The sequence below is a fragment of the Sinocyclocheilus rhinocerous genome, unplaced genomic scaffold (assembly GCF_001515625.1).
Source record: "Sinocyclocheilus rhinocerous isolate Xijiao unplaced genomic scaffold, SAMN03320098_v1.1 scaffold564, whole genome shotgun sequence".
In the NCBI taxonomy this organism is placed as follows: Eukaryota; Metazoa; Chordata; class Actinopteri; order Cypriniformes; family Cyprinidae; genus Sinocyclocheilus; species Sinocyclocheilus rhinocerous.
In genome coordinates this window covers 2,010,905-2,021,338 of record NW_015645070.1, presented here as the reverse complement: position 1 = coordinate 2,021,338, position 10,434 = coordinate 2,010,905, and the positions used below count along the sequence as shown (strand labels likewise).

General features: G+C 38.5%; 1 protein-coding gene across 1 annotated transcript in view; it reads left to right on the top strand.

Annotated features, from left to right (window-relative positions):
• The window catches only part of LOC107705362 (pecanex-like protein 1), a 32,163-nt gene that overhangs the window by 14,964 nt on the left and 6,765 nt on the right, over positions 1–10,434 (top strand). The window contains exons 8-22 of the mRNA XM_016508620.1: positions 2,154–2,347; positions 3,297–3,390; positions 3,802–3,859; positions 4,095–4,342; positions 4,434–4,587; positions 4,670–4,702; positions 5,425–5,596; positions 5,838–5,948; positions 6,549–6,640; positions 6,763–6,872; positions 7,052–7,157; positions 7,270–7,362; positions 8,856–9,006; positions 9,108–9,249; positions 9,425–9,658. Coding sequence (XP_016364106.1) covers positions 2,154–2,347; positions 3,297–3,390; positions 3,802–3,859; positions 4,095–4,342; positions 4,434–4,587; positions 4,670–4,702; positions 5,425–5,596; positions 5,838–5,948; positions 6,549–6,640; positions 6,763–6,872; positions 7,052–7,157; positions 7,270–7,362; positions 8,856–9,006; positions 9,108–9,249; positions 9,425–9,658 — 1,992 coding nt within the window. The remainder of the gene's footprint in view (positions 1–2,153; positions 2,348–3,296; positions 3,391–3,801; positions 3,860–4,094; positions 4,343–4,433; positions 4,588–4,669; positions 4,703–5,424; positions 5,597–5,837; positions 5,949–6,548; positions 6,641–6,762; positions 6,873–7,051; positions 7,158–7,269; positions 7,363–8,855; positions 9,007–9,107; positions 9,250–9,424; positions 9,659–10,434) is intronic.

Below are 10,434 nucleotides of genomic sequence, written 5' to 3'. Positions count from 1 at the left end.
TCTCATCGGATTCATCGGATCCCCGCTCAGGTACAACTCACCCGGCAAGCGGCTGCAGAACACCAGCTTTGTGCTGATGTCAAGCGGTGCGTAGACGGCACAACGCAGGAAGTAACTCCACACCCCCCACCTCTCTCATCGGATCCCCGCTCAGGTACAACTCACCCGGCAAGCGGCTGCAGAACACCAGCTTTGACTCACCTGTGCTGATGTCCACTTAATTATTCTCTTCAGCACATTTCATATCCTTTCTCTTTTGCTTATACACCTTTAACTGTCATTTCCACACTGCTCTGGTGCATTGCATGAAATCTAATCTTTAATTTGCTTGCTGCCCTCTTCTTACTACTGTACGGACCTTTAACCCATCCTCAGAGAAGCCCAAGATGATCTTTTTCTGACCAATGTGCTTGTACAGGAAGCCAACATTCTTGCATGTTGCCTTTTCCATGCAATTCAAATCTTATTTTTGTTCTTGCAGGAGTTGTTTCAGTACTTGTGTTTATTTTTTCCCAGTATCTATTTTTTGAGTCTTTCATGTGCTTTCACTTATTTTATCCTGTTCTGATGAACCACGTCACATGGTGTCTAACTTCACCCTCACTGTCACACACTTACACATGCTGCTTCTGGAGTCTCTACTACTGTATCCTGGAGAGTTACGGTCACTGCATCCTTCTCTCACATACTAAACCTTCCCATAACCCCCAGACACAGTCATCTTTGCCATCATAGACGGCTTGAGATGAAGAGAGAGCGTTTGAGTGCTTTGTTTCATCATCAGGCCCGGGGCATGTCTGTCTCTCTTGAAGTATCATGATGCTTTTACTTAACTAACTTACAGAAATCACTCACAGGCTTTGTTCAGACAGGCAGCAAAAATCCAATTTATTTAGCATATCCAAATTAATTTTGTTTAGTTGTTTTTTGGCCAACAAGCAAAAACCAAATGGAGATTTATTTTTACAGACCTGATCCCAACAAAATCCACACACTACCATTAAAAAGTTTAGGGTCAGTAAGATTTTTAAAGAAATTAATAATTTTATTCAGCAAAGATGCTTTAAGTTGATCAAAATCGACAGTAAAGACTAACTTTTTTCAAATGCTGTTCTTTTGAACTTTCTATTTATCAAATAAACCTGAAATATTAAGCAGCACAACTATTTTTAATGATAAACGTTTCTTGAGCACCAAACCAGCATACTAAAATGACTGTGGCATTTACTTTCTATTGAATGGTGAATGAGCAAGCAAGTGTATGTTTCACACACACCATCCAAATGAATGTGTAAACACAGTGATACCTAATGCTTATGTTGCACTGATGAGTTCAGCAGTTTTCCATCATCTCTTTCCAAAATGACAGTCAGCAACTCTCTTATTTCACTTGTTTTACTGATGCTTATGTCTTTTCTATGGCAACTTATGTAGATATTAGATATTAATATAACAACATTTTCAAAACTGTCTAGTCGGTTGGTTGCCTGAGTGACCAGTCAGTTAATCAACAACAAATAAACATTTCTGATTTTGGCTCTTGCAAGATCAGATAAAAAAAAAACAAATTGGATTTTTGTGCATTGTGAACAAAGCCATTTATTTTCCCTCACTCTGTTTCTACCTGGTGATGTTCTGTTTGCACACACACACACACACACACACACAAACCTCAAAATCGCTCTTGCTTTTTCTGGCGGTGAAATCGGAATACTCATCCTCTTCTCTTCCCATTCAGCAGCCCTCTCATTTTACACTTCCTCTCAGTTCTCATAACATTTCCAGAACCCCTATTCCTCTGTCTATCACAACCATCTGTCTGTTTTTCTCTCTAAAATGTGACCTTGCGCTTCCTTCCTTGTTCTGTTTTTGTCTGTCTTATCTTTATAGACATAAACACACACACTTACTCTTACTTTATGGTTGGGCACAAGTATTTAAACATTCAGTTCTTTTTTACCTTCCAAAACATTTCACAGAACAAAACTCACAAACTTATTTTGGCATTCATTTTGGGAAGTCTTAATGTGACTCATATTATAAAGTTTTATTTGGTATCATTATATATATATATATATATATATATATGTCCCTGTGTCCCACATCCGAAGTCTGTTACTCATTCCGAATCATGCATATTTCTGCTCCTCCAGTCTGCAGGAAGCTCTGAGTCAGGTATCTCAAGCTTCAGGGTCACAGGTCAGAGGTCAGCCATCCCGCACGCTGTCTCAGGTGACGGTATTGAGCACTAGCGCCTCCCTGCTGGTCAGGAATGGAAGTGCGCAGCTGGAGGGCTGTCTGGATAAGGCGTCTACTGTGGGCGTGGCCAGCCTGCAGGATGACTTTGGTATGCACTGTAAAATTGCCTGCTGTCTGTCACATCATCTTGTTATCGTCACACCTGCCTGTTATATTTGCATCCTGTGTGTCTCGCATTTGCACGCTGGCTGTCAGACTATTTGTCACGCCTGCAAGCTGTTTCTTATCACATTCCATTTGCATGTCATATTCAGTCAGTGTGCATCTGTAGGTTTTCATCATATTGACAAGTTGTATTGGCTGTGGGACTTAATCGTTATTTATCGGTTTACTGATTTTTCTGCATGTATTTGTGTGTTTGGGATCACACTGATTACACTGGTAACATCATGATCTTGTATCAGATTTTGTATGCATGTAAATGTGACATGGTCTTTCTTTGGTCAGTCAAACTGACTGGTGGTCTAGAGGTATTGATACACTCCCACTGCTGCGGTTAAGGTTTGCTTCCGGTCGGGGAACATGCTTGCTCATTTCCTCCCATGATCAATAGTGCATCTATATGTCTATAAATATCTCTTGTTTTTGAATAGACAAAGACAACAAAATCACGATATAGTGGGTTTTATGAGCTTATGAGGCAAAAATGTAAAAAAAAAAAACTACATCTGTAGACAAAGGATATTGTAGGTCTTGTTTACAACTGGTATTAACTTTAGTTTCATTGAAAATTCATTCCATAAACATTTAAATTTTAACAAGTGTTTCTGAATTTGGCTTTATTTGGTCGGATTACTAAATGTTTTGGACACAATTTACACCTGTAATACTGTATTTAGTGTTTTCCACTTGTGATCAGATCACATAATGGAAACCATAACAATTAATGTTGTTGCAGGCTGTAAAGAGTAAATTTTTTTACTTGTATTGGGGGTCAATGTCATGTCTATGGCAAAAGGCTTAATTGGCACACTAATATGACCCTGGGTAAAGTCTGCTATATGACCCCTGACCCCTTGTGTGTTTGTGTGACTCAGGGAAGCTGACCCCACCTCTCTATGAGGTCGGAGGATGTGACATGTCCCTGGTGAACTTTGAACCTGCAACCAGACGAGCTTCCAACAACCTCTGGTGAGTTACAGCCAGTGTTGTTATTGTGATACTTTTTTTCAAAATTTTTATTTTTACATTTCACTTTCATTTTAGTTTTAGGTAAAGTTGTAGTAATTTTGTGTTTTGTCATTCTCATTAGTGTTTTAAATACGTCTATATAGTTTGTATTAATTCATATTTCAGTTTTAGTCATTTTAGTATATCAAGTTGAACTAAATGAAAATAATACATGTTGCTTTGGTGACTAGCTAAAGTAAAAAAAAAATTTATTTTATTTTATTTCAGTAAACATTTATTTTATTTCAAGTAAAATGTTTTATGAATGGTTTTAGTTTTAGTTTACTATAATACATCACAGTGTACAGTACAACCAGAACCCAGAATCCTATGTTAAATATCTCAGAGCTAACAAAGACTTTCTCTCTGCAGGGAAACAGACTCCCACCTCTCCAGTTCTACCTCAGTTCGTTTTTACCCTCATGACCTGGTGAGTGCTACTGAACACACATACACATACACACACACACACACACACACACTGAATGTTTTCTTTATGCAAACACTCAGAGATATAATTCAGCCACAGACTATGAGTAAATAAACTGACATACAGTATGAGATTATGAATTGCGCACAATAGTGCTTGTGTGAGAAGCAGCACAGTTGAGAAAATGAGCTCAGTGTGTGTGTGTGTGTGTGTGTGTAAACTCACCCTGGCTTAGTTCTCCTTTCCTCAGATGCGTCTGAATCGTTTGCTGTCCATGGACCCAGAGTTGTTGGAACAGCACGATGTGGACGGGAGTCCTGACCTTCAGGAGGCGCCGCACCGCTCGCAGGACTCCACACATAATCACACACACTCAAACAGGCACCCACACAAAACCAAGCAGTACTACCGCCTGTGGCTGCTGCCGTACCTGTGGGTCGGGCTGCACTTTGACAGACTCACACTACTTGCCCTCTTCGACAGGTACACACAAACACACACATTAATGTGCATTACTGATGTATCTCAGCTCATATACTGATGAATGCTGCATGTGTTTATGTGTGTTTGTCAGGAACCGGGAGGTTCTGGAGAATGTGCTCTCAGTGGCTCTGGCGATTCTTGTGGCCTTCCTAGGTTCTGTGCTGCTAGTTAATGGGTTCTTCACTGACATTTGGGTCTTTCAGTTCTGCCTCGTTATTGCCAGTTGCCAGTACTCATTGCTGAAGGTGAGAATCACACCTTTTTCAAATACACACCAATTTAACGAATCGTTTTTAATGAAAATGTGTCTTTCTGTTCTTCAATCAGAGTGTCCAACCCGACTCTTCATCACCGCGACATGTGAGTAAAACACATTCAAATACAATGACACACTTAATTACAATGAGCTAAAAGCATGTAAATTAGTGCTGGAAAAATGAATGTGTTCATTTCGATGATTAAAGGGATGGTTCACCCAAAAATGAAAGTTCTGTCATCATTTAATCACCCTTAAGTTGTTCCAAACCTGTATGAATTACTTTCTTCTGCTGAACGCAAAAGATGATGTTTTGTATAATGTTGGTATTCAAGCACAACCGTTTTCAACACTGAAAATGATAAGAATGATTCTTGAGCACCAAATTATCATATTAGAAGGATTTCTGAAGGATCATGTGACTTTGAAAACTGGTGTAATGGCTGCTGGAAATTAGGCTTTGCCGTCACCCGAAATTAAGTTACCTTTTAAAATATATTGAAATAGAAAAAAGTTACATTTTAAATTGAAGTAATATTTCACAGTATTACTGTTTATTGTTGATCAAATAAATGCAGCCTTGATGAGCAAAATAGACTTCTTTCAAAAACATTTCAGTCATATTGCTCTCAGTCCTTTGGTGTATATTCATGATTATATATAATATTTAATTAATAGCACCTAACATGATAAATTGCGATTAATTACAGAAAATGCATTACTTTTTGTTGAATATTAAAAAAAAAACATTTAAAGTTAAATGACAGATTGGGGGTCTTGGTTCAGATGCAATGTTTTTCTCTTCCTTCTGTGCATGTTTGTTTAGGGTCATAATCGAATCATCGCTTACAGCAGGCCTGTGTATTTCTGTCTGTGCTGTGGGCTGATTTGGCTGTTGCACTATGGGAGTGTAAACAGCAGTTCCACTACAGTGTCTCTGTATGGAGTCGCTCTCACCAGCTCCGTCCTGCTGTCTCAGGCGCGGGATCTCCTCATTGGTGAGCGCTGATACATACGAGGACATAAATTCCCAGCCGATGAATATGTAGCTGTTATTGTTTTGCTCTTTTATTGAAATCAGCATGCTGTACGATTTTTCTCAGCATTCCTATAAAAGTAGAAATACATTCCAGAGCTGAGTACAGAGAAAATCCTGCTGATGTAACGAGGCTTAAGCACTCCAGCTTTACATTATCTCTCTCTCTCTCTCTCTCTCTCTCTCTTTCTCTCTCTCTCCAGTTTTCACCCTGTGCTTTCCCATCATCTTCTTCGTTGGGCTGCTCCCTCAGATTAACACTTTCGTCATGTACCTGCTTGAGCAACTTGACATTCATGTCTTCGGAGGAAATGGTAAAACATATGCACACTTTTACATTAGGACTGGGAAAAATAAGCCCTGTAAGACCTTCATTCATCTTTGGAACATAAATTAAGATATTTTTGATGAAATCCAAGAGCTCTCTGATCCTCCATAGACAGCATGGGAACTAACACGGTCAAGACACAGAAAGGTAGTAAGGACATCGTTAAAATAGTCCATGTGACATCAGTGGTTCAACTGTAATTTTATGAAGCTACGAGAATACTTTTTTGCGCAAAGAAAACAAAAATAAGGACTTCATTCAACGATTTCTTCTCTTCATGCCTCGTGGTACTCTCGTGAATGGCGGCGGACTGACCCGGAAAAGAAAAGAAGAAATCATTGAATAAAGTTGTTATTTTTGTTTTCGTTGTGCACAAAAAATATTTTCGTAGCTTCATAAAGTTACGATTGAAACCACTGATGTCACAGAGAGCTCTCGGATTTCATCAAAAATATCTTAATTTGTGTTCCGAAGATGAACAAAGGTCTTACGGATTTACTATTTCTTTAATAAACTACAAAACTGTGTTGTGTTTGTAGAGATTGGTGTTTCAGACATTCATTGTTATGTCTATCTTCACTCCCAGCATGCACCAGTCTGCTTTCAGCTCTCTATAGTGTTGTGCGCAGCATCATCACCATAGCGATGCTCTATGGGTTCTGCTATGGCGCCTTAAAGGTGATGAATCACTCTACATTTCTTTTGAGTTCTTTCTGGATTTCAGTTGTATTTGTATGGATGCTGGATTGTTCTGTGTTGAGCACATTAAATATTCCTCTTAATATTATGTTTGTTTTCAGGACTCGTGGGATCCTCAGCACATTCCTGTGCTTTTCTCAGTGTTTTGTGGGCTGCTGGTTGCTGTTTCATACCATCTCAGCCGCCAAAGCAGTGACCCCTCTGATCTCATGTAAGTCTTTCTGCGAGTGTGTGGGTTTGTGTTTTTGATAAATAATTCTTGCAATTTTCCTGCTTTAGGTACTTGGTAATTTCTTTGAGTATTTACTGTCTCAGACTTGATGTTTAAGGACCTTTTGTTGTGTTTAGTTTGAATTTAGTGAATTTTAATATTGTCCCTTGTATGTGTAGTTCATTATTGCAATCAAAGGTCTTCCCTAATGTGAAAGAGAAAAATCCAGAGGATCCGCTTTCTGAAGTTCAGGATCCTTTACCTGAGAAACTCCGCAGCTCTGTGGTGAGCAATATAAATCTCACAAACATAGATAGAATCAGACATAAATGGACACAAATGGTCTCTTGTGTCTTGAATGATGCATCTGTGTCTCTTTCTTTCTCTCTGGCTACAGAATGAGAGACTACAGTCAGATGTGATTGTGTGTGTTGTCATTGCTGTCCTGTATTTTGCCATTCATGTCAGCACTGTCTTCATTGCCTTACAGGTAAAACACTATGTTTAGAGATGGAGCATTGTTAAAATTCTGGCCAATACCAATATGCTGATAATTATTTGCATGTTGTGGCTGATAACCGATACATGGCCATATTAAAGTGCCCCTATTATGGGTTATGAAAGGTTCATATTTTGGTTTTTGGAGTCCCCAACAACAGGTTGACGTGCATGCAAGGTCAAAAAACACTTTCATTGTCTTATATTATGCATTCATTTTACCTTACTTGCTCAACGACTCCCAAACGATTCGCTCAACGATTCATTTTTCCAAACTCCTCCTTTGCGTGACGCTAATCTGCGGTGATTGGTCCGATTGGTCGATTTCATTTCCATTTCATAAAGCAGCATTTGTGAGGGCAGTGCTGCTTTGTGTACATCCGTTACCAGGGAAACAGCTATTTTTACTGCTCCAAAAGCAGCATCTAGTGGCAAAGAATGAATTTGCATTTTCATTCAGACCAACTCGAAAATCCACTGATGGTTTTACATAGCAAACACGCAGAGCTGTAAATGTGAACCGGTATATATATCCCACAGGGGAAGCCCGCCACACACAGAGTAAGTCTGTGGGAAACACTGTAGCAGTCTTCAGTAAAATGACGGGGACACAAAATGAACTTTAACCATTGATTCTTCACAGCCTCGTCCTTTGGCAGTAAAAAAGAAGAAAAAAAACACTGATTTACCCTCACAGTGCAGAGCACAGTTTCAGTGTTTGAGGGAGGGGGGGTTCAAGTTTTCCCGGGTCTGCGCGAGCAATAAGTGGCGGGCAATATGCTAATGTTTCATGTTGACGTCAATGATTCAGAGTCGACTCTTTCTTTTTAGAGACAATAAGGTGCACTTTCAGATTTAAAACTTTGCAGGATGTTTTCATTCTCTTAGAGCTGTGTTACACATTGCATGAAAGGTAATTTTCAAAAATCCATAATTAAGGGCACTTTAATATATATTCTAATGTTGTTTAACTAAATTAAAAATAAAACACTAAAAACAAAAATCAGTCATTTTAAAGGCTACAAGTGAATTTAGACATCATATGCACAATAAAGTCTTACAAAATCAAAATGGCAAAATCTAATATTGGCCAATATACAATACCATTCAGTAGTTCAATAAGGGTCAATAAGATTTTTTTCCATCATAGAATCCTGAAAAAAATGCATCATGGTTTTTATAAAAAAAATAATATTAAGCAGCACCTCTGTTTTTAACATTAATAATAAGAAGAAATATTTCTTGAGCAGCAAATCAGTATATTAGAATGATTTGTGAAGGATCATGTGACATAGAAGAACACAGTAGAGGCTGCTGAAAAATTAGCTTTGCCATCACAGGAATAAATGACATTTTTAAATATATCAAAATACAAAACAGTTATTTTAAATTGTAATAATATTCAGAATCAAACGACAGTTAAATATCCAAGGATAATAAATAGGCAGTTGTTGACTGTTCTTGTCCCTCTTTCTTCTTTTCTAGCCTTTTTTGAGCTATGTTCTGTACGGTCTAGTCGGGGCAGTAGGGCTGTTGACTCACTACCTGTTGCCCCAGATGAGGAAGCAGTTACCCTGGTACTGTTTCTCACACCCGCTGCTCAAAACCAGAGAGTATTATCAGTTTGAGATCCGGGGTAAGTCACAAATTTAAGTTCTCTAAAGATAACACTGTTATTCTGCTGGGACTTAGTTAGCATTAACATTACTGAAGTATGAGCTTATTTTCTATGTGCAGGTGCCGCCCATGTCATGTGGTTTGAGCGTACACATGTGTGGCTGCTGTTTGTGGAGAAAAACATCCTCTATCCACTCGTTGTGCTTAATGAGCTGAGTGGCAGCGCACAGGAGCTCGCCAGCCCCAGGAAACTCAACACAGAGTCAGTATTACCTCTTCAATCTGACCTCATGTCTTATGTCTTTTCATTCATTGTTAACAGTTGTTTTTTATTGACGAACTGATTGGCTGTCTGTACCTCATTGGTGTGTATCAGCTCAACATTGTTCTGCACTATCATTCACAAGCAGTCAATGAATTCTTTCTCTCTCTCTCAGGGTCGGAGCTCTAGTGATAACTATCGCTGGGCTGAAGCTACTGCGTTCTTCCTTCAGTAATCCAACATATCAATATGTCACTGTCCTCTTCACGGTCCTGTTCTTCACATTTGATTACCGGCAGTTTTCTGAGACATTGCTGCTGGATCTTTTCGTTATGTCCATCATTTTCAGCAAGGTCAGCCCTCATTCCTGTAGCATCAGTTCTTGTCTTGACCTTTTACTCTTTCAGGGGTTTGATGTAGGCTATACCTTCTGATGAAGTACAGAGTTGCAGAGTTGTGATATTGTACTAACTTTTGAGCATTTCCAAGTCAGTCCAGACACAACTTAAGGACACATGTAACATTCTGTTTGTTATGTATCCTAGCATTTTAGAGTATTTTGTAGATTGATTACTGAGGAACAGATATCTGAAATACTTGGTCAGTTACAGCTGTTTATTATCCCAGGCAACCAAATTTCTCATTTCTTTTGTCTCATATCACTTTACATTAACTTTATTCTTTATAACTAAAATCACTATTTTATTTTATATCTTAATTTTGTAAAACGCTGTATTAAGCAGCATAATGTAAAGTCAGTCATTACCACAAAATAAACCCCTTCACTTGATAGACCCCTCTACATCTCTCTATTCTCTGTAGCTCAAATCAATATTTTATTTTATTTTTCATTTCATTATGTTTTATCAGGGTGTCCACGGGTCCTTAAAGTCTTAAAATGTCTTAAATAACGTTTTCCTAATATAAGGCCTTAAAAAGTCTTAAAATGTCTTAAATTCGGATTCGATGGGTCTTAAATATTTTTGGTCTCATTACCATTAAAATATCTTACGTCTGACAGACCTAATGACTGTTTACAATCATTGGACAGACCGAAGATTTTTTCTTCCCCGCGGTAAGTTACTGCGTCATCACAGAGAATTGCAGTAAGTTAGCAGAATACAGAATACAAGCTCGCGCTGAGGCTCACTCTGTTTGTCTCGAGACTTCAGAACAAATGAGCGT